We start from the raw sequence: 27,998 nt of genomic DNA, 5'->3' as shown, positions 1-27,998 counted from the left end.
ATCAACAATCAAAATTTCACAGTTGTTAAATTTGTAAACTTTTAAAGTAGAGAAGATTATATTTTAATAGAGAAGCGATGAACTTGTATGAAATTGTGCAGTGTTCATTTGATGTTAATAAGTTGTGACAAAGTATGAAGAAAAGAGAAAAGTCAAATGAAATACTTCATAAGTTTTCATATTGATATGTCAAAGAGTTTTCAACTAATAGTCAGGTTTCTTGTCCCAGCTGGGAATTTGTCTCCAGTCCTCGGGTCTATCATAGCCATTCATGTCTTCATCATCATTAAATGTGTTCATCATCTTCATATCGTGATGGACGTTGCCATGGAGATTGCAGACTGGATGATGCGTGTTTGGGAACCATTCGTGATGCCAGGTCTTGCCTTGCCATCTTTGTTCACAGACTGGCGTATCTGTGTTTGTGTCAGTGTTGCGTACATTCCTATCTTCGTCGTCATTTTTCCACAGTTGTCTGTTGACATTCCAGTCTCGGTTTAATGGATAGATAGTCTCATCATGAAACCAGTTGTCGTAGGTTTCTCTGTGCATCCACCATGGCTTGTTACCTAGACAACAAATATAAATAAACAACATATAAACATCGTTTGTTACCTTAACAACACATGTAAACAAAGAATATATAAACATGGCCTGTTACCTAGGAAACACATGCAAATAAAGAATATATAAACATGGTCTGTTACCAAGAAAACACATGCAAATAAAGAATATATAAACATGGCCTGTTACCAAGGAAACACATTTAAATAAAGAATATTATAAACACGGCTGGTTACCAAGAAAACACATGTAGATAAATAGTATATACATTTGTGAGGTGTGATGTTAACAACAATTAGTGGTTGCTCATAGCATCACATACTGGTTAGCTGTAACTATGGAATTTGTCATTTTTATGAAGATCTTCAATCAGAACAATTCAAAATCTCAGTGTTCTTTATTAAGTTGATCTGTTTGTATGTTAATAACCTTTTTTACTCGCTTGACCAACAAAGATGATTGAACATTATTGTGTATCTCATCATTACTTTGTAAACTACAGCAGAAGCCAGCATTAACAAGCAGTGTTTATGTTGACATATATGTTAACTTTGCACTTGAAATGATCAACCTCACTATGATTCTATAACAATCTCAGAAAACTGACTTACGGTTCAATTATCTGTTCCTGTCAGGTCAAGCAATATTGTATTTCAAATAACATTTTCTAAACAGACTCAAAAAATTCTTTCGAATCAAACCCCAAATTGTCAATGTCTCTTCATTATCGTTATGAGTGTACTACAATGAACTGTCGTGTGTGTCTAATATCATTATCAAATGTGACAACAGAACATAGTGTCATTGTAGAGCATTCCTGATAATACTGATGAAAGGTCATCTCAAGTGCAAAAATTTGGGAATTTTTTTACACTGTAAGTCGAAATTTCATTTAATTTCTTCCAGAGATTAAATCTTCTTCTATTAGTATCATCATTATTTGTAACAATTAATGAACCCAGAGTCAGTGAACATAAACACTTACCCCACAGATCAAAATGCTGGCTTTCCCATTCAGTTGGGTCGTATTTTCTGTTGTCGGTAGTCCATTGGTAGTCGTGACTCCACTCAGGTGCATGGTACATATCATGGCATGGCATACATTCACACTCAGTAGCAACCATAACAGGTTTCATATATCCATAGCCAGTATCACAGGTAAATTCAACCATCTTACGCATGAAGCGACTTGGGCGACTGCAAACAGATACAGGAGAGCAAACTAAGAATCAAATTTCAAGAACATTTTCGAAAACTTTTTACGTCCAGATCAAAATTTCTAAATGAATCTTTTGTAAATATTGTTTATTTTGACATCAGTTGAAAATTTACATGATGTAGTTATGCCAAAAAAATGCATCACAATGACTATGGGAGAGAGAGGTACACTTCACACTGAAGGCGTTATATCAAAAATGCTTTTGCCCTGTGATATTAAACAATTTTAATGTATAACATGTGACTGTCATGTGACTATATAATTGTCATGTGATAGTATGTGATTGTCATGTGATCATACCTGCACATTGGTACAGTGACTTGGTATTTATGACCGATACGTCCCATCCACATGGTCTTTGGATGTGGATTACCCATGCAAGTGACTTCCTTGGTGTGAGCGTTGCAGCGTCCTTCGTGGTGGTGAATAACGTTGGTGAAAGTCTCAGCATGACAAACTTCGGGGTTCATCTTCCACCAGTCGTCTTTTCAAATTAGAAAACAGAAAGTAAGATTGCAGTCTATGATACTTTTTTTAGAGACTGTTTACAAATGGACATCAAGTCAGTGTACACAATGTTGTCATTGACTAGTAGAGAGGTAATTCAACCATTAAAGCAGAATGACTGAACCCTTAATTTACACATGTGCATCAAGTCAGTGTACACCACCAAGGACTATAGTACATGACTAATTCAGCTAACCAGAATGATTGAACTGTTTACACATGGACATCAAGTCAATGTACACGATACCATCAATGACTAGGACATTTAGAGGTTATTCAGCTGATAAGAATGATTGAACCATTTCATATGAAGGTGTATTAGGCAAAGTATTAAGGGGGACACAACTCCAGGAAATAAAGGTATTTCCATAAACTTTGGGTTCTGGAGAGTCATTCCTTGATTTCACATCACATAAATTTCATTCAGTTACCAAGGAACACCAAATTGAATTAAACTCTTTTTCACCCTTATTGATCTAGTATTGGTACACTATTGCCCCATGGGTCTTAGCAGACATGAATACGTATTAGATGAACAATGCATAGTCATGATGATTTATCTGAAGAAAATAAGCACTTAGGAGTCATGAATATTCAATAAAACACAACTCACGGTGTGAGGGTTTGATGAGAGCTTCCATGGAACGCAGGAACATTGGTCCAAGCCAAGAATGATGGGTCTGGTTGATGAGATGAAGTGGGTACAACTTAGTCGTGTGTGGATGGAAGACACTGTGTTCACCAAACATTATCCAGTGCATGTCATTGTGGTCGGGTACATCAAAGATCTTCTGGGCATGGAGCAAAGCCTTGGTCACATTCCAACGCCAGCTTCCTACAAAAACAGACAGAAAAAATAACCATTTTTGTCAAATAAAGGAGTCAACATACTTTGAAAAGTAAAGTTTCGTGAAAATCAAAATAATGTGTAAAGTTTGAGTCAAGGGCTTGGTTAATATGAAACTCTAATGTTCATCATTGAGTTTTCACTATAGAGGATTTGAAAATTCATTTATATTTCATAAAGTGTGCATGTACATCTTGGTGGCATCCATGTATTGTAACTCTTTTACTGTAAAGATTTGTCTATACATGCACCCCTTGACAGCACGTTCTTCTCAAAAGTTTTTACTAGTCTTTTTATTTTGAAAGTTCAAACTGTTTTATGACTTTGTACCACGGTAGTCTGCCCAACATGCAAGCATGAAAGAGTAACAGTCAAATTATTAAAGGTCAAATTTCAGTCATAAATATGTATCATGTTCAAGAAACTTGTTTAATCTTTGTTGACTGGTACATCTGTGTGGTTGTATGTGTGCTGTATGTGTATGGATGGGGGGGGGGGTAATGAATATCTTAAAGTAAAATTCCACAGGGCTATTAATTGATATGGTATTGCATGATAGTATCTCACCTGAGTGTCTATGTGAAGTGACCATGGCAGGGAATGGAATACGTCCAAAGTGACATTCCTTGATGCTATCTTCATTGACGTAGTCAATCACATGACCATTGGGGCAAACCAGGACAAAGTCATGGGGGTTCATTCCAATGTCAGTGACATAGGGCTCAAATTTGTGTGATTCAATAAAGGCAACATCTCCTCTATGTTCCTTGATGCAGTGTAAGCTACCATGGGTTCCCCAGTTGGGTTCCTCAGTTCCCTCAATGCAATGATGCTCCCTGTAACCTTGGCAACTATCGCAAAGTTCTTCCTGGTGAACCTGTAGTTTTATTGGGTTGAACAAAATTGAGGTTACATTTTGAAAATCAGAAAAAATTTGAGGACACATACCTTAAGTGTACAGAGTATATACCATTCATATTAATCCATAGTCTAAAACCCGATTATGTAGATTATTGATTAATTAGAAGGCCAGCATAGTTTATAGCCACTAGAGGGCACTATTCAGAATCAGGTTACTTGTAAAGAGAGCCAGAATGGTGCACCTTGAAATTCATTTTTCATAAATGTTCATTCTCAGCCAACTTAAATTTATATTTCTAGTTCTGCTTTTAATTTTTCAATCACATAATTTGTTTGTAGCATTATTTGAGTTTGTTTCCCTTACTTGTGTTTTGTTGATGCTTCCTTCATGTATGTGTGTGTGTGTGTGTGTGTGTGTGTTTGTTTGTGTGTGTGTGTGTGTGTGTGTCCATGACAACAATCTTAACCCATACTTTACCTACTCTGGGACACCATCAAAGTCACCTGGCACTGCACTTTTAAAATGGCTGATTTTTGTCATGGACACACACACACACACACACACACACACACACACACACACACACACACACACACACACACACACACACACACACACACACACACAAACACACACACACACACACACACACACACACACACATATATGAAGGAAGCAGCAACAAAACACAAGTAAGGGAAGTGAGCTACCTGAACTGTCTGTATTTATATAATTTCCCTTGAAGTTCCTACCTTCATGTTGTTGGCAAACTCTTCCCATCTTGGTGACAGCCAGATTGGGTTGGTGTAACGATTGAAGTGGTTTTCATTGAATGGCATCCATTCCATGTTATCAAAGAAATTGATCCAGCGTTTGGTGATTTCAGGATGGTAGACCTTCATGAAACTCTGTTGATAACAAAATATACTACAGTGTTATGCAGTGAAGAGTTATTGATTTTAAGTGAATGCAAAGGTTTTTAGAGTAACGAATCTAGCCATGCAGGTAAAATTAACATGTATGCAAATTAGGTATTTTCATGATAGATTAGCCAACTTAAAAGTCTCTGTGTATGCAAATTAAGTATTTACAGTACAAATGAAACTAATTTGTATGCAAATCAAGTCTTTACAATGAAGGAATGGCCGTGTAAGTAAATTTGTATGCAAATGAAGTCTTTACAATCAAGGAATAGTCAAGCAAAGTCAACTTGTATGCAAATTAGCAAACCATTCAGTGAAATCGAATTTCTGGCGATGATGGAAGAATTTGTTATCCTTTTATTTTCAAAATTCTTGTAGAAAAGATTCACAAAGTATCCCACTGTAAGAATATGACAGTCATGATGGAAAATGTACTGAGAAGCTTAATTTTTCACCAATATTCAACAATTTGTTTAACAGTGACATGACTACTTACGAGAACAACTGGATGATTCATCCATTTGTGGTCAATATCAGTGACAACTCCAGTGTGCATCATAGTTTGCCAGTGTGTCATAAATTTCTCAATATCTGGCATGTTGTACAGCATGAATTCTGGTACAGTGTGGATATTCTGTTTGAAGTGAGTCCACATGGAGAAGTCGACGCTGATCATAAAAACAGAAATTAAGACAAAATTATCAAGATTTATCATTCTGGCATTTTGTGCAGCATCAATTTTGGTATGGTGTAGATATTCTGCTCGAAATGAGTCCACATAAAACAGAATTTAAGAAAAACGATCCAAATTTACATGCTTACAATTAAAGTCCTTGTGCTAACATAAACAACTACTTCAGAATTAATTTCCTTTGTCAATGATAACCTCTAATTGTAGCAATTTATTCTCTGTGTAGTGTAATAGTTTAGTAAACAATATACATGCTGATTGGTGAGAAATAAAATGTATGCACACTAGGCTATCACTTCCAAAACCTGGTAAGGGACACCTAATACAAATTAGTCTTGACGAATATATTCACGACTTGAGCTTTACAACGATGAAAGTTTCCAATAAAAAAGGTCATTTCCGTAGCTAAGATATTATCCTTGCTGTGATGGAATATTTGAAATATACAACAAGTACCAATGATAAAATAAAAACGATAAAAATGACACAATAAGTACAAATATTTACATTGGTGTGTTCAATGTCTTTGTGTTGGTATCTCTCATGACTTGAGTCTTCATCCTTCCAAAGAAGCGTTGCCATACATTCATGTTGTCAGTATTGGTGTTGTCCCAGTTTGTTTTCTTATCGGTGTTGTCCTCGGTCTTTGTATTATCTTTGTTGCTCATCATAGATGTCATCATCTCTGGGTTCTCCATCCAGTTGTTCTTAATGATTGTATTCATGGTGCTATAAAGTAGAGAACAAAGTCAATGAGTATGCAAATTATGTCTTTACTATGATAGATGAGCAAAGTCAATCTATATGCAAATTCAGTCTTTACAATGATAGATTAGCAAAGACAAACTGTATGCAAATCAGGTCTTTAGAATGATGGATTGGCCAAGCAAAGTCAAAGTATATGCAAATCAGGTCTTTACAATGATAGATTGGGGTCTCCTAAATTGTCTTTGTCTGTGTCTAATTTAATACTGGTTATATCCATGCTGGTATTGTTTACATCATTAACAATGATTGTGTGCTTTCTGTAGTGTATTTATCCTGACATGAAACCTAGTGGCCAGCCTCCCTGGACTTGATATCTTACCTTATCCAAACTACAAGCTGAACATGAATTCCCTGTATCATGGCTTATCCAAACTACAAGCTGAACATGAATTCCCTGTATCATGGCTTATCCAAACTACAAGCTGAACATGAATTCCCTGTATCTTGACTTATCCAAACTATAAGCACAACATGAATTCCCTGTATCTTGACTTATCCAAACTACAAGCACAACATGAATTCCCTGTATCATGGCTTATCCAAACTACATACTCACCATGAATTCCCTGTATCATGGTTTATCAAAACTACATACTCACCATGAATTCCCTGTATCATGGTTTATCCAAACTACATGCTCACCATGAATTCCCTGTATCATGGTTTATCCAAACTATAAGCTCAACATGAATTCTCTGTATCATGGTTTATCCAAACTATAAGCTCACCATGAATTCCCTGTATCATGACTTATCCAAACTACAAGCTCACCATGAATTCCCTGTATCATGGCTTATCCAAACTACATGCTCACCATGAATTCCCTGTATCATGGTTTATCCAAACTATAAGCTCAACATGAATTCCCTGTATCATGGTTTATCCAAACTATAAGCTCAACATGAATTCCCTGTATCATGGTTTATCCAAACTACATACTCACCATGAATTCCCTGTATCATGGCTTATCCAAACTATAAGCTCAACATGAATTCCCTGTATCATGGTTTATCCAAACTACATGCTCACCATGAATTCCCTGTATCTTGACTTATCCAAACTACATCCTCAACATGAATTCCCTGTATCTTGACTTATCCAAACTACATGCTCAACATGAATTCCCTGTATCATGGTTTATCCAAACTACATGCTCAACATGAATTCCCTGTATCTTGACTTATCCAAACTACATGCTCAACATGAATTCCCTATATCATGACTTATCCAAACTACATGCTCAACATGAATTCCCTGTATCATGGTTTATCCAAACTACATGCTCATAATGAATTCCCTGTATCATGGTTTATCCAAACTACATGCTCAACATGAATTCCCTGTGTCATGGTTTATCCAAACTACATGCTCACCATGAATTCCCTATGTCATGGTTTATCCAAACTACATGCTCAACATGAATTCCCTGTATCATGACTTATCCAAACTACATGCTCAACATGAATTCCCTATGTCATGGTTTATCCAAACTACATGCTCAACATGAATTCCCTGTATCATGACTTATCCAAACTACATGCTCAACATGAATTCCCTGTATCATGACTTATCCAAACTACATGCTCAACATGAATTCCCTGTATCATGGTTTATCCAAACTACATGCTCAACATGAATTCCCTATGTCATGGTTTATCCAAACTACATGCTCAACATGAATTCCCTGTATCATGGTTTATCCAAACTACAAGCTCAACATGAATTCCCTGTATCATGGTTTATCCAAACTACATGCTCAACATGAATTCCCTGTATCATGACTTATCCAAACTACATGCTCAACATGAATTCCCTGTATCATGGTTTATCCAAACTACATGCTCACCATGAATTCCCTGTGTCATGGTTTATCCAAACTACATGCTCACCATGAATTCCCTATGTCATGGTTTATCCAAACTACATGCTCACCATGAATTCCCTATGTCATGGTTTATCCAAACTACATGCTCAACATGAATTCCCTGTATCATGACTTATCCAAACTACATGCTCAACATGAATTCCCTATGTCATGGTTTATCCAAACTACATGCTCAACATGAATTCCCTGTATCATGGTTTATCCAAACTACATGCTCACCATGAATTCCCTGTATCTTGACTTATCCAAACTACAAGCTCAACATGAATTCCCTGTATCATGACTTATCCAAACTACATGCTCACCATGAATTCCCTATGTCATGGTTTATCCAAACTACATGCTCAACATGAATTCCCTGTATCATGGTTTATCCAAACTACATGCTCACCATGAATTCCCTGTATCATGACTTATCCAAACTACATGCTCAACATGAATTCCCTGTATCATGGTTTATCCAAACTATAAGCTCAACATGAATTCTCTGTATCATGGTTTATCCAAACTATAAGCTCACCATGAATTCCCTGTATCATGGTTTATCCAAACTACATGCTCACCATGAATTCCCTATGTCATGACTTATCCAAACTACATGCCCACCATGAATTCCCTGTATCATGACTTATCCAAACTACATGCTCAACATGAATTCCCTGTATCTTGACTTATCCAAACTACATGCTCACCATGTATCATGTGACTCATGTCTATGGTATATTTGTATACTGCTACTGAGAGCACATAGTCTTTATAGCTATAACATCTTACCTTGGAGTCTGGTGATGCCAGTTGTAGTAATTCCATGTGTGTGGTACATTCCATACAAACCATTCCATACCAGTAAAGTTATGGAAAGAGATGCCATGGTAACCCCAGTTAAATTCGTGGCCCAAGACAATATCATGATGCATGTCCCAGTGTTTTGCTCCTGAAAACACACAAGTCAAGTAAACATGATTAAAGCTAGTATTAATCATAGATTCAAAGACCCAACTTAGAGTATGTGATTTAAATTCAATCCATTTATTGTATGTGATTACATAAAATAAATGGATTGAATTTCAGTTGGATGGTACAGATATAGAAAATGTTGGTCAACAACAAAAGAATAATCCTATGTAATCGTAATGGCGCCACTGATAAGAAAACACTAGAAAACACTAATGCTAGAATGTGGGATTGAATCGTGGGCCTTTATTACCTGGTACACAGCTGTGGTGGAAGTATCGGTTGACAGACTCGAAGACAGATCCTACACGTGGGATAGTACCATTAGACAACAGCCAACCCATTGGGTGGTGGAAAGAGGAAACCTGGTAAGAAATAAACATATAAACACGACATTTTAGAAAGATGGCTGCATCCACATTGTACCTACATTATATCTACACTGTCTCTACATTTTGCTACATCGTGTCTACATTTTATCTACATAATATCAACATTATGTCTACATTGAATCTACATTGTATCCACATTGGCTACATTGTATCTACATTCTGTCCCTATTATGTCTACATTGTACTTACATAAAGAAGCTACATTGTGTCTACATCGTATCTATATTGTATAGGCCTTATGTCTACATTACTTCTACAAATACAAAAGGTACATACTTCATAGCCACATCTGATCTACAACATGGTAAGTGTACTTACTCTAGAGATACCAGCATGGTAATTGTACTTACCCTAGAGATACCAGCATGGCAAGTGTTCAAATCTTTGAGGTGGACCCAATCATTGTCCATTCCATGTTTCTCATGGTAGACATTTTTCAGCATAACACCAATGGTGTAGGTTTGAGTGTCCCAGTGGTATGTCTTCTCACCATCTTTCTCCTGCAATGTCAATCACAATTATTCAATTGATTATTACCAAGGCCAATATCCTTTCCCACGTTTTTTTAGTTTACTCATAAGTGTAACTACAGTAAATACACTTCTCATCAGTCTCATTAATTATGTAAATTATACATTTAATCAATATAAACTCTCATTGGAATATTTTTAGTATTTGCTTGTATGTAATGAATATTAATATTCATGAATATCGATGAAGTGATATTCATGAATATTAAGTAGCAATGAATAATTAATCCTGTAAGGAATCACGGATTGGGAGAACAATGATATCATAGTAGAAGCCTAGCACACAATTATTCACACAAGCAACAGAAAAATATGCAAAATGTTCACTCACCTCATGGAAGACATCAAAATATTGACTAAGGAATGGGCTGTGGTGGAATTCATGACCTGCAATGAAAGTTTCCATTGGGTCAAGTGAGACGAGATCAACTGTACCATTGTGTAGAGCCTTCATACATTCCATCTTGGAGGGTGCCCATGTACAACCCCAGCTGACGTCATTAACCTATAGAATAGACAAGGCACGTGTGTAAATGGTTAATGAGCAAGAACTGCATGTTATGCCTGCCATAATTCCTTATTGTAAAAACAGACCAATCACAGCAAAATAATTGTTCCAAAAAAATTACATACACACGCAATTACATCCATACATCCTAGCATCCACCCCTCCATCCATCCATCCATCCATCCATCCATGCACATACATACATACATACATACATACATACATACATACATACATACATACATACATACATACATACATACACAAAACACACACACACATATAAAACTTAACTTCTTTGTACAAGTGAAATCAGAGAGCAATTTAAGATTTAAATATGATGCAAACTGTCATACAAACTATGAAATGACAATGTTGATAACTTTTGGCATGAAAACCAACAATTTCTAAGACACTGAACGTCATCACAGATCAATGGCCGATTGTCACTTTCACAAATACTACAATCAGCAAGAGATATTTCATTGTACATACCTTGTCAGTTCTGTAGAAATGCCTCTTCATTTCCATACATTTGTGGTAAGACTCTTCATGGACGACACAGAACTTGGCACGTGGTTTTCGTGTCATGTAATGACAGTTATCGTATTCTTCCAGGAATTTATCAATGTAGGTCTTGTCATCAGGAATGGTTTCAAAGTCAAGGGTGTTGTCACGGAAAATCAAATCATGGGGGTGATCGTTGCCAGGGCACATGTATTCATCAGAATTGAACAAGTCCATGTTGTGGTTCTCAGAATGATACTGTAAACACAAGGACAGATATGAAAGATTTGTAGAATTTGTGAGAAATATCAATAATTACATATTATTCTCCATAATTTTCTTCATTCAGCTGAGGAAATTATGAGAGACCTAAGAGGCCTTGTCACGACAAGTCACAAGACGAGTATGGTGACAAAACCCTTTGATAGATCATTAGGCTTTTTCAGCTGCATGAAGTAAAATATAGGGGAAATAATGTAATTATACCTCCTAAACCGTAAGTATGAAAAATCAGGAAAAATAAAGGTGATTTGGAGCCTTTTGACTCACATTTTGGACACAGCAAAACCAGAGACATAGACACGAGTTGTTTTGATGTAGAACAACCAGAGGATATAATCCATATTTTCTGTTCGAGGGCAATAACTTCGCTGGAGTATGGTATATTGCATAATGACGACTTGCTTGTGTATATGTTGTATGTGGCACAGAAAGAGTCAAAACTGGTCTGAGTGAAGTGTAGTCTCACAGAAGAAAACTGGAAAGGACACATGGCACGTCACCAAAAATGATTTTTTTAAGTGGTTTTGTGAAGGGAGGTAGATAAACTCTACTGGAGTTCTCGAGATATTTTAATTGTCAGGGTTCCACATGAAAATCAGGATACACTTTATTGACATTTGTGCAAGTTTTACAACATTCTCTCACAAGCAATTAGCTGAGTGAAAATTGATCCATGATTTCTAAGGTATTGGGACTGATAATAGATAAAATACAACAAAACCACTTAAAACTGAGCGTTTAAAACTGTGAAAACTTACGATGACAGCATTGGTCAAGATGGTCTGGATATCTACGAGGTATGTGTGATGTCTGTCATTGTGGATGAATACAGTAGGACGTGGAATATAACCAATTTGGCAATCTTTATCGGTCCAATCATCTAAATCAGCATTACCAGTTTTACACACCAGTTTGTAGTCAGTTCCTATACAAGTTTTTTTTTTTTAAAAACAATGTCAAAATATGATCAAAACTTGGGCATTAAAATAATATTTGTCTGGAAGTGCTATTAAAGTCATATGACAAAAAGGTCAATGTCATTGAATCGTATACAATAGAAGCTGAAGAAGACCGAGTGATTTATTAGCTGAAATGTGGGTAAATTATTTATGCTCTAAGTTTGGAACTAATGCAAAAAAAGAAAACGAAAAGTGGTTGTGGACTACAAGGTCTGCAGTAATCTTCTCTAACAAATGCATGTTGGTTGATATAACAATGAAAAGTAGTAAAAGTACTAGCGCCCCCCCCCCCCCTAAATTCTTTCGAATTCATTTAGGAATCTTTTCAACGTTCTTAACTTACCAAAACTTTGTTTACTTACCAAAACGTTCCTTGAATTCAGTGATGTGATTGTTATCCAGAAAAGCGACTTGACCTTTGCCCTCTTTAAGGCAGAGACCAGCACCATGGAAACCGGCATAGATGTCAAGTTTCTCATCGCACCAGGTATGGTCTTCCTTGTGACCACCACAGATTTCACACAGATGTTCAGCGTGAGTCTGGTTGACATCGTACGTTTTGTCAAGAACACCTGGTTGACAGATAACATATATCAGATAACATGGATAATGAAATTATTAAAAATTTTAAAAAATGAGGAAAAATGTAAAAAAACTCATTACGAGCGAGCTGATGATGATTGGTTCTGCTTGCAGAGGGAATACGTTTCTGATATTGTCCCTTAGCTTCTCCGTATAAGACTCAAATTCCGATTCTTGAAACATAATCTGATGTAGAACAAGTTGTAGTAGAAACACCGCTTTGGTCGGGTTCCCTATCCGAGTAGTAAGCCGGATGCTTGCCTGAATTGACCTTCTTGGTAAATGTTTACAATTTTTAGCCTGATCGCCTCCTCTACGCTAAAAAATGTAAACATGTACCAAGAAGGTCAATTCAGACAAAATAACGAAGGTAAAATAGCAATGAACGATTAGCCGACATCTACATCGGATTTTAATCAGATTGGGTACCCATAGCGCAGCCAACGGTAAGTATGGATAATTGAGTCCGATACTTCTGAACTTTGCATTATTTTGTGATTTTGCAACGACCCCCCCCCCCACCGCTGCCACCGGTTCCACATCTTACTGCTACCATATCCCACACTGCAATCATTCTAAAGTATATCGCAACATATCAGTGAAATGCAGTGAAATAGTGAGAAACAACAATGCCTTTAAAAACTATAAAAACGTGGTGGGAACAACACAGTAAATTCCCTGTCTCTAGCGGGATTCGAACCCAGAACCTTCTGACTACTAATATTGAGCTCTAACAGCTACACAAGGAGATGGTGTTAAAAGTGCCTTTTCATTGAAATATTTGAATAGGGGCATATTTTAAAGAAAGAAAGTGGAGGAAGGGTCCCTTTTAGCACAACAGACTAGGAGGAGGGTCACATTTTATGGGGTGACCCTAAAACGAATGACAACCTGAATGACGGAAAACGAATGACAGTATTTCTAGGTGGTAAACAGTGGAATGACACCCTTTTCTACATTCAGTTAGTTGAATGACACCCTCTGCACTGTAAAACCAGTGGAATGACAGCCGCCACTCTATAAAATAAGTGGAATGACAGCATTTTCAATGCTTTAGAACTGGAATGACAGCATTTCTAGGTGGTAAACAGTGGAATGACACCCTTTTCTACATTCAGTTAGTTGAATGACACCCTCTACACTGTAGAACCACTGGAATGACAGCCGCCACTCTATAAAATAAGTGGAATGACAACATTTTTAATGCTTTGGAACTGGAATGACAGCATTTCTAGGTGGTAAACAGTGGAATGACACCCTTTTCTACAATCAGTTAGTTGAATGACACACTCTGCACTGTAGAACCACTGGAATGACAGCCGCCACTCTATAAAATAAGTGAAATGACAGCATTTTCAATGCTTTAGAACTGGAATGACAGCATTTCTAGGTGGTAAACAGTGGAATGACACCCTTTTCTACAATCAGTTAGTTGAATGACACCCTCTGCACTGTAGAACCACTGGAATGACAGCCGCCACTCTATAAAATAAGTGGAATGACAACATTTTTAATGCTTTAGAACTGGAATGACAGCATTTCTAGGTGGTAAACAGTGGAATGACACCCTTTTCTACATTCAGTTAGTTGAATGACACACTCTGCACTGTAAAACCAGTGGAATGACAACCGCCACTCTATAAAATAAGTGGAATGACAGCATTTTCAATGCTTTAGAACTGGAATGACAGCATTTCTAGGTGGTAAACAGTGGAATGACACCCTTTTCTACATTCAGTTAGTTGAATGACACCCTCTGCACTGTAGAACCACTGGAATGACAACCGCCACTCTATAAAATAAGTGGAATGACAGCATTTGCAATGCTTTAGAACTGGAATGACAGCATTTCTAGGTGGTAAACAGTGGAATGACACCCTTTTCTACATTCAGTTAGTTGAATGACACACTCTGCACTGTAAAACCAGTGGAATGACAACCGCCACTCTATAAAATAAGTGGAATGACAGCATTTTCAATGCTTTAGAACTGGAATGACAGCATTTCTAGGTGGTAAACAGTGGAATGACACCCTTTTCTACATTCAGTTAGTTGAATGACACCCTCTACACTGTAGAACCACTGGAATGACAGAAGCCACTCTATAAAATAAGTGGAATGACAGCATTTTTAATGCTTTGGAACTGGAATGACAGCATTTCTAGGTGGTAAACAGTGGAATGACACCCTTTTCTACATTCAGTTAGTTGAATGACACCCTCTGCACTGTAAAACCAGTGGAATGACAGCCGCCACTCTATAAAATAAGTGGAATGACAGCATTTTCAATGCTTTAGAACTGGAATGACAGCATTTCTAGGTGGTAAACAGTGGAATGACACCCTTTTCTACATTCAGTTAGTTGAATGACACACTCTGCACTGTAAAACCAGTGGAATGACAACCGCCACTCTATAAAATAAGTGGAATGACAGCATTTCCAATGCTTTAGAACTGGAATGACAGCATTTCTAGGTGGTAAACAGTGGAATGACACCCTTTTCTACATTCAGTTAGTTGAATGACACCCTCTGCACTGTAAAACCAGTGGAATGACAGCCGCCACTCTATAAAATAAGTGGAATGACAGCATTTTCAATGCTTTAGAACTGGAATGACAGCATTTCTAGGTGGTAAACAGTGGAATGACACCCTTTTCTACATTCAGTTAGTTGAATGACACACTCTGCACTGTAAAACCAGTGGAATGACAACCGCCACTCTATAAAATAAGTGGAATGACAGCATTTCCAATGCTTTAGAACTGGAATGACAGCATTTCTAGGTGGTAAACAGTGGAATGACACCCTTTTCTACATTCAGTTAGTTGAATGACACCCTCTACACTGTAGAACCACTGGAATGACAGCCGCCACTCTATAAAATAAGTGGAATGACAGCATTTTTAATGCTTTGGAACTGGAATGACAGCATTTCTAGGTGGTAAACAGTGGAATGACACCCTTTTCTACATTCAGTTAGTTGAATGACACCCTCTGCACTGTAAAACCAGTGGAATGACAGCCGCCACTCTATAAAATAAGTGGAATGACAGCATTTTCAATGCTTTAGAACTGGAATGACAGCATTTCTAGGTGGTAAATAGTGGAATGACACCCTTTTCTACATTCAGTTAGTTGAATGACACCCTCTACACTGTAGAACCACTGGAATGACAGCCGCCACTCTATAAAATAAGTGGAATTACAGCATTTTCAATGCTTTAGAACTGGAATGACAGCATTTCTAGGTGGTAAACAGTGGAATGACACCCTTTTCTACATTCAGTTAGTTGAATGACACCCTCTGCACTGTAAAACCAGTGGAATGACAGCCGCCACTCTATAAAATAAGTGGAATGACAGCATTTTTAATGCTTTGGAACTGGAATGACAGCATTTCTAGATGATAAACAGTGGAATGACACCCTTTCCTACATTCAGTTAGTTGAATGACACCCTCTACACTGTAAAAATGCTGTCATTCCACTTATTTTATAGAGTGGCGGCTGTCATTCCAGTGGTTCTACAGTGCAGAGTGTGTCATTCAACTAACTGATTGTAGAAAAGGGTGTCATTCCACTGTTTACCACCTAGAAATGCTGTCATTCCAGTTCCAAAGCATTAAAAATGTTGTCATTCCACTTATTTTATAGAGTGGCGGCTGTCATTCCAGTGGTTCTACAGTGTAGAGTGTGTCCCTCAACTAACTGATTCTAGAAAAGGGTGTCATTCCACTGTTTACCACCTAGAAATGCTGTCATTCCAGTTCTAAAGCATTGAAAATGCTGTCATTCCACTTATTTTATAGAGTGGCGGCTGTCATTCCAGTGGTTCTACAGTGCAGAGTGTGTCATTCTACTAACTAATCGTAGAAAAGGGTGTCATTCCACAATTTACCACCTAGAAATGCTGTCATTCCAGTTCTAAAGCATTGAAAATGCTGTCATTCCACTTATTTTATAGAGTGGCGGCTGTCATTCCAGTGGTTCTACAGTGTAGAGTGTGTCATTCAACTAACTGATTGTAGAAAAGGGTGTCATTCCACTGTTTACCACCTAGAAATGCTGTCATTCCAGTTCTAAAGCATTGAAAATGCTGTCATTCCACTTATTTTATAGAGTGGCGGCTGTCATTCCAGTGGTTCTACAGTGCAGAGGGTGTCATTCAACTAACTGAATGTAGAAAAGGGTGTCATTCCACTGTTTACCACCTAGAAATGCTGTCATTCCAGTTTTAAAGCATTGAAAGTGCTGTCATTCCACTTATTTTATAGAGTGGCGGCTGTCATTCCACTGGTTCTACAGTGCAGAGGGTGTCATTCAACTAACTGAATGTAGAAAAGGGTGTCATTCCACTGTTTACCACCTAGAAATGCTGTCATTCGTTTTCCGTCATTCAGGTTGTCATTCGTTTTAGGGTCACCCCATTTTATGCCACAGATCGGGTTTGAGTTCCCCCGGCCCTCCTTGTCAATACTGAAGGCGCGCTAATGTATTTACGTACGATAATTGACTGGCAGTGGTAAGCAGAAGGCAAACAGCGTATCCAAATGGAACTAATTTAAGACAGAGAATTCCCTGTATTGTTTGTGGAAAAAGAGAGTGAAAATATATGTATTGTAGGCCTAGGCCGACTGATCATACAATTTTGGGAAACCACTGACCTGGTACACAGCTCTTGTGGAAGTAATGAGCTGTGCTCTCGGCCATATTACCGTGATGAGGCATAACATTGTGGTGAATGAGGAAACACATTGGTGATAGCCATGAACTCATGTGATGAACACCGGCATGGCAAGACTGTACACCTTTCAACTGAGACAGACGAGTGATGGTGGATGATTTTGGCACGACGGCAATGCTGATACTCTCCCACTGTTGCATGGATTTCTTGCCCTGTAAGTTAAGTTAGACAACAAGGTACATGTAATCTTAATACTACTCTAGTATATGAAGTCAAATGAAGCGTAAACACAGTTCACACACACACATGTATGTACTCTCTCTCTCTCTCTCTCTCTCTCTCTCTCTCTCTCTCTCTCTCTCTCTCTCTCTCTCTCTCTCTCTCTCTCTCTCTCTCTCTCTCTCTCTCTCTCTCGTTGGGCGACCGAAGCATACTCTGTACGTTACCAGATAAATTACCAACTACTTAAACATTAACGGCTACCAGGTCTACTACTATATGAGGATCTCTGAAACATTGGTGAATTAACAATTATTTTACACATAATTAATGCGTAACAACACAACTTTCTTTACGCACCTTGTATTCTGGCATTTCATAAGCAACGGGTTTCAGGTTGTAAGCTCTAGTGGCGGCCCAAATGTATACATCGCGAGCGACGATGACATCTGCATAGCCATTCTCGACCCTTGATTATAAATGAACAAAATTTAATGAACAAAATACCAAAGTATGATATGATATCTCTTTCAACATTTATTCAGTCACAACCAGTAGGTCTAGATCAAGAATATGTTCTATCACTGGCAGTATCAATCTATCTATATTTATTTATATATCAGTATTTATTTATCTATCTATCTATCTATCTATCTATCTATCTATCTATAACAGGCATTGTCCAATAACAGGAGGAGGGTTCAGTGTAAGTGCAGGAAGAAACCGGAGTACCCGAGGAAAACATGTGTTGTTCAGTAGAGTCAAACTGAACAACAATCTTCTTACTTACAGTGTGGTAAATTTAATCAAACCCGGAATGGGTTCGAAACCCCGACCGCAGCTGTAAGAAGCAAGTGGTTTAACCACTCGGCCACCGATACAACCCAATTCAGTCTGAGAGAAAGCCATACAACTGAAGCCAGGTAATCGAAAAACAAAAGATTACCTGGCTCGATAAAGTCGTACAAACATTGCTACATTTTATCGTCTGGCTGGACTACATTTTACGAACATTGCTACATTTATATAATCTGGCTCTACAAAACCCTTGCTAATTTGCTACTTTTATCGTATGGCTAGCCAACAGTTTTACTAACATTGCTACATTTCATTGGCAGATCCGACATACATTCTGAGTAAAATTGCTACATATTGTCATTGCATGTTGATACCATTATATTGCTACATTGTATAATATATAAAGAAATGGTTTGTTCTCATTTGGGTACCGTTGTTAGAAATGTTGGAATATTCAAGTATATGTTGCTTTATAGTTTGGGAAGTTGTAGCAATATTGAGTAAGATTTTTCTCGGGCCAGTGGACGTTTTGTTTCATGTTTACTGGCTTAGATTGTATTCACAACCAGCGCACCAAGATTACGGTATTGTTACAGAAAAAGGTGTGTCGCGGTCTGCAAATGCAATGGTTTGTATTACATTAGGGACCGGTCAGTTTCTCCAGCCTGGGGGGGGGCGGTGGATTCTTAAATTGGGTCGACAAAAAGTCACTGACCCCCCCCCCCCCCTATCTGTAAAATCAAAAACAGGCTGACCCCCTATCACTTAATTCTAAAACATGATGACCCCCCCCCCTCCCCCATATATATAATATTCACATGACAGGTATTTTTTTATCGTGGCGCAGTGTGGACTGCTTGACTGTCTTGCATCTACTTTATAAGATCCTGGGTTAGCACTATCATAATTGTAATTATTGACTACACAGGGTGAATATATTCCAAAAGGAGTTTAATATCATCTTGACAGTGAAAGATACTGGAAAGCTTGAGCAGGGAATATGTATATCTCTTATGGGGGGTCTCCCCCTAGAAGCCCTGGAGGTTTTTTACTCTAAAAAGTCAATTTTGAGACTATTCAGGCCCTTTCAGACAATAATTTCCAAGCTTTACAAGACAGCACCAACATGTAAAAAGAAAACATATATTTGAAATATTAAGTTTGATAGCATCTTGACAGTAAGAGGTAGGGGGAAGAGCTTGAGACTGGGATGTGTACACCTCATGTAGTGGGGGGGGGGGGTTCCTAGGGGGTCTCCCCCTAGAAGTCCTGGAGGTCTTTTACTCTGAAAAGTCAATTTTGAGACTATTCAGACCCTTTCAGACAATAATTTCCAAGCTTTACAAGAAAGACAGCACCAACATGTAAAAAGCAACTACACAGGGTTGAAATATTTTTGAAATATACTTTGATAGCATCTTGACAGTTAGAGGGGAAGAGCTTGAAACTGGGATATGTCCACCTCATGTGGGGGGTCCAAAGGGGTCTCCCTCTAGAAGCTCTGGAGGATTTTTACTCTTAAAGCCAATTTTTAGGCTATTCAGACCCTTTCAAGCAATAACTTAATCCGTGCTTTACAAGACAGCACCATCAAGTATCAGAAACTATTCTTTATAACTTACATAGGGTTGAAATATGTTCTTAAACAGTTAAATGGCATCATTATATACATGTAGTAAAGGTCAGCACATCTACTGGTAGTATCATTGGTAGGGGAGATTTGGAGTTTAAGGCAATTTTAGACTACCTTGCTTTTGGCAAACATTTCACATCTTTAAAAGACTATCATCTCAAATTAGAATTGGGTGAAAATATTTAAGAAAGGTTTAATACCATTATGACTGTAAAAAGGTTGTTGGTGCATCTGAGTGTTGGTTGAATGCTTGAGTGACCTCTACTGGGGGTGAGGGAGTCCTTGGGCGTTTTCCCCTGGCAGATCTGCAGTTTTTTGCAATGTTTAGGTTATTCATAGCCTTTGAGGTAATATTTCCAAGCTTCGAATAGCTAACGTAAATGTAAGTTTTAAATGAGTTTTCCATGTCACATACAAATGGCCCCGTAACATTGGTATAGTGGCATTGATATTGCATGTATAGTAAATAAAGTCACCGGTATGTTAGAGAACTTTAGGTGGTCATACCTAGTGTATAATAGAAACTGGAATCTGATGAGATGTGGTGATTTGTAGTGTCAATAACATGTAGTGTCCAAATAGAAAGTGTATTAATCCCTTCTGACAAGTTCATAGTGACGAGTAGGGAACATTTTAGATTAACTTCTTTTATAAACTATCTATGAAGATTACCATTACGAAACCTTCAAGTTCACTTTTGCCCCAAAGTACAATATAAGTGAAGCACTGATTGTGAAACAGCCAAGTATTTACATGACATGTTCTGTAACTAGTGTGGTAGCTAGGTAATACATGTATATGTATATTTATAGTTATGCTTGAACTAATAAGTAAGAATTCATGTAAGAAACAGGGAGAAAAACAAATATTTACATGTACCACATTTCAGACAACTTGCTATATGCCATTGTAGAAAAAGGATTTTTTTCTTCTATCACAATCCAAAACACAATGACCCCCCTATCCACAATTTTGAAAACAGCATGACCCCCCCCCCCTACTGCCAATTTCAAAAACAGGGTGAACCCCCCCCCCTCGCAATCCACCGGTCCCCCCCCCCCCAGGCCGAAGAAACTAACCGGTCCCTCAGTCGACATTATAGGGACCTCCAGAAAACATCGAAATATAGTAATAAAATTTTAGATAGATAACCTACCAGTTCAAACAATGGTCTTCACTGGTTGCAAGCATGCACATGTGTGTTTTACGTGGATGAACATTGTATGTGAAGGAATTTGTCATACGCCAGCATTTGTTCAGTTCACATTCTGATGGCACACACCAACGTACAATTTCATCACTGGTTGGGATGATCTCGTTCGGCGCTGGATGATGGGGATACGGGTCAAATGGCATGGCCAAGCAGCCTAGAAAAGAAATGGTGAAAATTTTAAGTATTAAACCATTTAGAGAGAGAGAGAGAGAGAGAGAGAGAGAGAGAGAGAGAGAGAGAGAGAGAGAGAGAGAGAGAGAGAGAGAGAGTGAGAGAGAGAGACAGAGACAGAGACAGAGACAGAGAGAGAGACAGAGAGAGAGAGACAGAGACAGACACTATATACTGTGCACATTTGTTCACATTTAAAGACCTTTACTCACGATCGAAATTCACATACGAGTGGCGATCAAAGGCACGATTTCAAGCCTTGGTAAAATATTTCTTTTCTTTTCTATTCTGAAAGTTTGGAGTTTCTTTAACATATACCTTGATATAGCTATGGAGATATTCATTCTCACGAGATTAAGTTCTGTTCCTTTCACAGCGAAAAGGTCATTTTGAGGGAACGATGGCCGGTGATTGCCTTGTCATGGCTCTACATGTTCAGTATTTTAAAAGATAGCGTGTCTTAGTGTCCAAAACATTTCATTTTGGACCAAATTTGCACACCATTCACCACTGATGATTTCAATAATCCCCAACTACTCTCTCATTTCTTCCTTTCTTTCATTGCATATAGTAGTTTTTATTTTGTAGATCAAATGATGGGGGGGGGTATCATTCTCACAAGGCAGCACACTTTCCTCTGAGTGTGCATTTGTACATCCAGTAAACTTCGTTTGCATCAAAGTTTGCTATCTCTATAGGATTTGAGATAATCTAGGGTTGGGTATTGCTACTGTTTGTTAATTTTGTCGTCTTTTACATCCCTCTCCTCACCCCCAACCCCCACCCCCATCCTCGAAGTACAGTATTGGGCCTCTAGTAACCATTCTCTCAAACCGGAGCATACTAAGCCACGGTAAAATCTATCCAACACAACTCCAGAAGTGCGCAGACCAAAGCTGCAGATAATTATTTCTGAAGTGTGCAGACCCCGTTTACAGACAATTTCAAAAAGTGTGCAGACCCCGGCTGCAAACAATTTCAGAAGGGTGCAGACCCCGGGCTGCAGACAGTTTCAAAAAGTGTGCAGACCCCGGCTGCAAACAATTTCAGAAGGGCGCAGACCCCGGGCTGCAGACAGTTTCAAAAGTGTGCCGGCTCGGCCGGGTGCAAACAATTTCAGAAGTGTGTAGACCCGGGTGCAGACAATTTCAGAAGTGTGTAGACCCCGGGCGCAGACAATTTCAGAATTGTGCAGACCCCGCGGGTGCAGACAATTTCAGAAGTGCGCCGACCACAGGTACGGGTGCAGACTTGGACTCATATAGTGGTCAATCCCGAAATATCAGGTATTTTCAACTTTTTTTTGAACCGATGACATTTATCTGAACAAGTGGTTTTCAGGAAATGCTACATGTGAGGTACGTTGCCGTAAATATGACAAGTTTGAACAATGGTTAGACATTGCTGATTATATGCTGACATGAAAGGACAAACGACAAGTTAAACTTAGGAAATAATGCTGACAAGTGAAAATGAAGCCTAAGCTTACACCATTAATACGACATATCTTAAATATACGATGAGATATTTTATAGTCAGGCAGTAGTCAGTACGCCGTCAATTCGCGGACTTGATTAATTTGAAGACAGCCAAATATAACTACGAAATGTATGAGGCCACAAATTATACCTGAATGGATCAACATATTCCGATCAACCAGGTGTTCCATCTCTGTCTATCATCCCACCAACGCAAGAATGGTGCATTTGATATGCGAAAATTCAATTTAAACTTTTTATTGATGTGTACGGTTACCACGTTATCGCGTGTTTGTTTGGATAACTCTTCTTAACGAGCAATTGTATCTTATCTTATCTTGTCTGTCTGGGACCAGGGTGACCCTAGAGTGACCTTCAAGTGACCTCAAAGAGAGACACTGAATCCCATTTCCTAAATGCTTAAGTTTCAAGGTGCAGACCTAGATACAACGTATGTCAACTACATTACCATGCACATACGGCATGCACCTGCTCTACAAGACCAGTGAAGTTTTTAAGTGCCGATTTCGCATACATCTATTATTTTCTGTTTATGTTATCATCACTTCACAGAAATCACTCCACAGAAATCGTATCTTATCTGGAGTGGAGGAGTTTTACGCAGTTTCACACCTTTCAATCTTCTTCATATTTGTGTAACCATAGTGTCTATGGTGTAACCCTGGTACTTATGCTAACCGCAGAAACCACATCTCGGACTAAGTCTGTTAAAACATGTCACCCTTTGACTAGAGTGGAGTGTCTAAATGTAGTCTAGAGGCTATCCATACAATGAGAACCCGTAGTCTAGAGACTATCCATAAAATGAGAACCCCGAGTCTAGAGACTATCCATACAATGAGAACCCCTAGTCTAGAGGTTATCTGTACAATGAGAACCCCTAGTCTAGAGACTATCTGTACAATGAGAACCCCTAGTCTAGGGGCTATCCGTACAATGAGAACCCCTAGCCTAGAGGCTATCCGTACAGTGAGAACCCCTAGTCTAGAGGCTATCAGTGGCTTCAAATCTCTTCTCACGTCTAACTCAATGAGGAGCTAAAATGAAATTTCATATTCAAATGACCCCCCCCCCCCCCACAGTCATTAACACTATGTGTTCGTTAATCAATGACAGAATTCTGCCCAATAATAAGTGTTTATTCCGGGCAGTTACACAATGTCCAAATATGGGATATGCTACTTATGTACATTGTTTACGTCATTCTGACAGTTGGGGGTTTACTGATTTGCATGGACAATTTTTGGTTCATGATTTCTCAGTGAGTTAGACAGGGTGGAGAGAGACCTTGAGATTCGAAGCCACGGATAGCCTCTACTCTAGAGAAGCCCGAATGTATAAGTAGAAGTCGTTGACACTTTTTTTCCAAACTGTGATATCCATGGGTCTTCGCTTACATTCATACACTTTACTTGACAGGCTTAAACATTGTTTTTATTTTGTCTGTGCCTTAAAGTTCATCCACAATCAGGGTACAGAAATCTTGAACACCCACCCCATTTGTTAGCAGCGTTTTCACTCTATGATTCACTGACACTTATTCAGAGAGTGGTTAAAACTATATTGTTTGAATGTACGCTTCTCTTAGGCGATAAATAACCTCATGTAAATCTCGACCAAAATTAGTCACTTAATTTTAGGCATCCATTGCGTGATGGATGTCAGTAAAATGTTATCATATCCTTTAAAAACGAAAATGTCCCCAATATCGAAACTGTTATGTCATGCCGTAAAGCACAGGGCGTGTAACATTACATAGATTATTGTTTTCCAGGTCTATAGACTAAATATAACAACCTTTTGACTATATATTCCTACCTGTAAGGCGAAAAGAGAATATTTCTACGTAGTATAGAGATTCATACATTTGTAGCAGCAAGATTCGTATGATGTTTTCCTAAGAAACGGAAATCTAAGCAATAATATGCCCCTGTGCCGTAAAGTGGTACGACGATTTGTGACGTATTGAGCAATGGGAGGCAAATTAAAGTCATATGACTTAACGAAACGAAAGAAACATTACGTCATTAAAAATAGAAGTCTACTAATACACCGTTTGTGGCAAATTTCCAATGTATGTCCCATACCCATAACAGTAAGGGGGTTTTGTTGCCCCTAACAACCGCCTCATCGAAGTTGTAAAACTTGTGGCGTGATACATGGAACAATGATATTTATGCCCTTTATCTGTCACAATGTTGACACATTGTTTGACATGTACGGGATTAGCAGTCCTCTACCGGAGCTAATAAAAGTTTGTGTAGTGGGTTATAACCACCTCCTTGTCTGAGTTGCTGCTGACGTCTTATCAGTATTGGATAGTGTAAGACAAAGGGGGGTTTAGAAGGTGTGAATTGGGTTGACCTTTGTAGTTCAAGTAAAACCAGTCCAGCGAAAGTCAGAAACCATATGCCTGCACATGGGAAGCCTCCATGGTCTCAAGAATGAAATGCAAGAGGACCAAAATAGTTTGCCAAAATTACGAGGAGAACTTAATTACGGAGAAAAATAGTTGTGGCGAGTAGTATTAAAAATAAGTCATACTACTGTACCATGAATGGAGTAGTGACTGCACAGTAAGGGTTTAAGGATGAAGGGCACAACTGTTACCATTCAAAAGAAGCGGTAAACATTTAAAAAACGAATTTTACACACATCTTCATATGAGCTACACTATAAAATAAGACACGTCTCGTTGTTCAGCCCTATCAGGGCTTGTGAATGTTGCATGGCTTATTTGTTTCGCCGTGAACACTGCATGCTGTGTGTGTCCCCATCCGAATGTGTACACTTTTATCTCAGTATTATCATCACCTAGCCTGGCAAGGGGTGAGACAGTGTGTACTTTATCTTAATCTAGTCTAGCAAGGATGAGATGGACTAATCCTGCTATCCTGTGAACTTGTCGGGCATAAGTACAATAGACACCGGTGGAAAGATAAACAACGCGGCTCCGCCTTGTTGTTTATCTTTCCGCCGGTGTCTATTGTATACTTGTCAATTTATTCAACGTTTTGACAACATAATTGCTTACAGGATATGAAAAACATGTCTAGATTTTACGCGATGTGAAGTGGGGTGATGTTATTTTTCAATCACCGTGTTTGACCATTGTATGCAAATGTAGGCAAATTTACCATTCAAAAACAAACTATAAAGTTTCGGCACATGCGCGTGACTGGTAGGAAACTTTACGGAATTTTCCTTTTTGAGGTGTTACACGGCGCCCGTTTCAGTACCTGCCAAACTGTGATATTTATGTGTATCTGTATCATTTTCTCTCAGTGTATCCGATCTCCAATGATACTTTTTTCGTAATTTTATCCGATCTCAATCTCTCCTCTCTCTCTCCCCTCCTCCCCTCTCTCCCACTTAAGTATTCCTAGCCCGAATGTCTTTCCCTCTGAATTTCTGTCTGCCTTCCCCATTTTCTCACTCAATCTCTGAATCGTTCCATCCACTGTGACTTTTCATCTTCCTCTCCGTCTTGTCCCCTCGTTTACGAATCAGTCCTACTAACTCACTTGTGTTCTCTTGCCTGTTCGCCCACTCTTCTGTCCCCTCCCTTCAATATCTTCTCCCGCATTCCTCATTTCATGATCATCCACGCCTTGCCTATTCCCCTTTTTGTCATCCTATGCCATCACCACCCTCCACACCCTGCCTCTCCAATGATCTATCCCCTACACTTTCAAAATAATCCGAATCAGAATAAACTTGTTTCATCTTTCTTTCTAACCATTTTTCACAAAGTCTGAAATTATGCCCCAAGACAACTAAAATACCGTGTTTTGGAGATTCTGTGGCCGGAAAAAGTTCGAAGATAGGACTTCCAAATGCGTTTAGTTTCAACCTATTAATATAGTTCGGGCTGATCGTTCGAGGTGGCACATTAATTATTTCTTATTACTATTAAACTTTATAAAAGAATCCAACAGCGCTCAATATATCCTTAGCTTAAAAGGATGAAAGAAAGAAAACACATTTATACAAACACAGAATTAGTGGGTCGCAAAAAGTCAAACTGACCATACTGTATATCTCCACGACTCGTTTTCAGTAGACAAATATAAGTTCACAATTCTCTGATCAACTGAACACTTCTTTGACTTTAAAAAACATACGTCGACTCGTCTCTGGTATTACAGACGTTCACTGCGATTGAAAAACTCTGATCAATACATTTTCAAAAGTACAACATCCGATTAAAATGGATAACAAGAACCCGATCTTAGTTCATGAAGCAGTATCTCGCATGACCATACATTTTAAAGAAATTACCGCAGGTGACGAAAATTGTGCAAAAAGTGCGCAAATACCCATATAAAGTTCAAACTGAAGGTGAAAATGTTGTAGACCATACAGTCCGACAGGTAGAAATAGTAAAATCATCGACACTATGTTTCAACATTAGAATAACAAATTCTTTAGCCAAGTACAGGTAAGCTAACCGTGAGCGCACGAACCGGCCGTTACCACACCTGTAAGAAACTTCACATCGTCGCATTTGACCAGTATGGAATTACAACGATGTCGATGAAACCATACCACAGAAAAAAATAATTGCAAATTAGTGTGAACCGCAAATAAAACCCTGTAATTGAATAATGATGATGATGATTTAAAAAGTGTAATTTCATTTTTTTTAAATCAATCAATCATATATTTACACTCTTGAACCAATAAAGCTGGAATTTACTTCAAAGTTCGTTTGCAACAACATTTAGACAAACTTACCGAGAACGCAAACAGCGAGGATAAGTAAGGTCTTCATTCTGATCACCTGTTCAGAATAGAGTG

General features: G+C 38.3%; 1 protein-coding gene across 1 annotated transcript; it reads right to left on the bottom strand.

Moving 5' to 3' along the window:
* Position 1: 1 nt before the first annotated feature.
* On the bottom strand, positions 2-27,998 carry LOC144440556 (major yolk protein-like). Its single transcript, XM_078129941.1, has 19 exons — positions 27,936-27,998; positions 21,472-21,682; positions 18,245-18,353; positions 17,646-17,877; positions 12,761-12,970; positions 12,198-12,364; positions 11,146-11,415; positions 10,474-10,647; positions 9,963-10,112; positions 9,474-9,585; positions 9,041-9,200; positions 6,121-6,342; positions 5,419-5,590; positions 4,752-4,907; positions 3,705-4,014; positions 2,904-3,125; positions 2,084-2,267; positions 1,550-1,761; positions 2-569 (listed from the first exon to the last, which is right to left on the bottom strand). The coding sequence occupies exons 1-19, from the start codon at positions 27,970-27,972 to the stop codon at positions 205-207; spliced, it is 3,675 nt and encodes a 1,224-aa protein (XP_077986067.1). The 5' UTR covers positions 27,973-27,998; the 3' UTR covers positions 2-204.

The sequence above is a fragment of the Glandiceps talaboti genome, chromosome 10 (genome assembly GCF_964340395.1).
Source record: "Glandiceps talaboti chromosome 10, keGlaTala1.1, whole genome shotgun sequence".
Taxonomy (NCBI): domain Eukaryota; kingdom Metazoa; phylum Hemichordata; class Enteropneusta; family Spengelidae; genus Glandiceps; species Glandiceps talaboti.
The sequence above is the reverse complement of the archived record's forward strand: the minus strand, read 5'-3'. Positions and strand labels throughout refer to the sequence as shown.

Excerpts from the sequence above, each read along its gene's own strand:
- LOC144440556 (XM_078129941.1), bottom strand. The coding sequence starts at position 27,972 with ATGAAGACCTTACTTATCCTCGCTGTTTGCGTTCTCG. Across the intron at positions 10,113-10,473 it reads ATTTTGATGTCTTCCATGAG|GAGAAAGATGGTGAGAAGAC; the intron begins GTGAGTGAACAT and ends TTGACATTGCAG. Across the intron at positions 1,762-2,083 it reads GTCACTGTACCAATGTGCAG|TCGCCCAAGTCGCTTCATGC; the intron begins GTATGATCACAT and ends ATCTGTTTGCAG.